This window comes from Oppia nitens, unplaced genomic scaffold, assembly GCF_028296485.1.
Source record: "Oppia nitens isolate AA-2021 unplaced genomic scaffold, nextdenovo-longstitch-racon4-pilon3 scaffold6_pilon_pilon_pilon, whole genome shotgun sequence".
NCBI lineage: Eukaryota > Metazoa > Arthropoda > Arachnida > Sarcoptiformes > Oppiidae > Oppia > Oppia nitens.
In genome coordinates, this window is record NW_026533250.1 from 5,698,377 (window position 1) to 5,700,057 (window position 1,681).

Genomic DNA, 1,681 nt, shown 5'->3' on the forward strand with positions numbered 1-1,681 from the left:
ACAACAGTCTACCTGTAGTACTTTCATCTCCCTGAGCCGATTGTATAGTCAGTATCATTATTAATGTACCGATTAGTAGACAAACTAGCAGTTTGTTTGTACAATTAGTTTGATTGGATGCCATAGTTTTTTTTCAGGTGCACACAATTGTTACCATCAATTGTCAATGTTTTTTTATAATAATTATTAGAAAAGTAATGATAAATGTTATTTATTTAAAAAAATATATGTCATATTTAGAAAATTTAATTATACAATCATTAATTAATTTTTTAAACTCTCTCTCTCTCTCTCTCTTTTACGCATTTAATTTATTACAACACATCCATTAATTAATTAAATAAATTTATATATTTTTTTTGTATATTTATCGCAACCAATGAAATATGATATGTTTATATATAAATATTTTTTTCAAAAAAAGTACTACTAAATAATTTTTAAAAAAATTATTAATATAAATTAATATAAATTAAAATGAATATTTAAAAAAATAATATATTATATATTAATTATATTTACTTTATTATTATTACTGTAACAAAACAAACAAACAAATAATTACCAACAAAAACTAAATCAAAAAATAAAATAAAAATATTATTAAAAATTTTGGACTAAAACTTTTGTATATAAAAAAAATCTAAACACATATACAAACTTCAAGTAATATTAATTTTTTAATACAATATATTTTTAAAAAAAAACACAAAAACAAAATAACAGATTATTTAACTAAATAGATAGATATCTGAGCTAAATGGGTGCCTCCTAAAAAATAGTCAGGAGGCGCTATACACATACACATTAAACCTACCCCTACCCCCGCTCCCTACCCCACCCCTATGCCGAGTGTCTATAATATTGTTTTCTGTACGCTTGCGGACTCTTTTAATATTTTATCAATTTTTTCCGGATATTTTGGCGTAATATCCGATAGTTTCATTTCGCCCACTACTTGATCGTCCGATTCGGTAGCACCACCAGCACCTCCGTCGGCGGTACTGTCACCACCAGCAGCAGCTTCGGTAGTAGTCTCGGCTTCATCGGCATCTCGTTTTAAACGATAGCCTAATAATAATAGTAAAATAATTAGTTTTTTGTTGTTGAAATAAATACTACTATAGTTATGATAAATAAATTATGATATATAGTGTATATATTTTGATTACCATAAGCACCGGTAGTAGTGATGGCCACTAGAGTTGATACAGTAATCAGTGTCAGTAAAAGTAATTTGCGTCCATTTAATAGTTGTTGGACAGTCATAATTGATTTCAAATAGACCCAGAGCCGATTTTTATATATATACAAATAAGTATATTTATACTGTATATTATGGTATAATTTATTTTTTTTAATAATGGCGTCTATTTTATAATTAAAATGTGTGTATATGTATATTTAATAAATTATAATTAAAATTTTATTATTTACTGTATTAAAAAAATAATTTCTGGGTATATTTATATATTGTATATTATTATATATCAATATATATTTTTTAAAAAAGTATAAATATAATTTATTGTTAGTTTTTATTTATATTTAAATTTATAGTTTATATATATATATCTACTAAACTAGTAAAATAAATACAATGTTTTTTTTAAAAATATTTTTGTTGTTGTCAATAAATGTTTAGATTTAAATATTTATAATGTATATGTATACTGTATTT

At 23.4% G+C, this 1,681-nt stretch overlaps 1 protein-coding gene across 1 annotated transcript; it reads right to left on the minus strand.

Annotated features, from left to right (window-relative positions):
• Positions 1-628: 628 nt before the first annotated feature.
• LOC128962565 (uncharacterized) lies at positions 629-1,366 on the minus strand. Its single transcript, XM_054308949.1, has 2 exons — positions 1,173-1,366; positions 629-1,071 (listed from the first exon to the last, which is right to left on the minus strand). Exons 1-2 carry the CDS (start codon positions 1,267-1,269, stop codon positions 857-859), a joined length of 312 nt encoding a protein of 103 aa, XP_054164924.1. The 5' UTR covers positions 1,270-1,366; the 3' UTR covers positions 629-856.
• Between the last annotated feature and the right edge of the window lie 315 nt (positions 1,367-1,681).

Bases quoted from the DNA above. Each gene is read 5' to 3' on its own strand.
- LOC128962565 (XM_054308949.1), bottom strand. From the start codon at position 1,269: ATGACTGTCCAACAACTATTAAATGGACGCAAATTACTTTTACTGACA. The intron at 1,072-1,172 runs GTAATCAAAATA...TATTATTATTAG, and splicing joins CACTACTACCGGTGCTTATG to GCTATCGTTTAAAACGAGAT.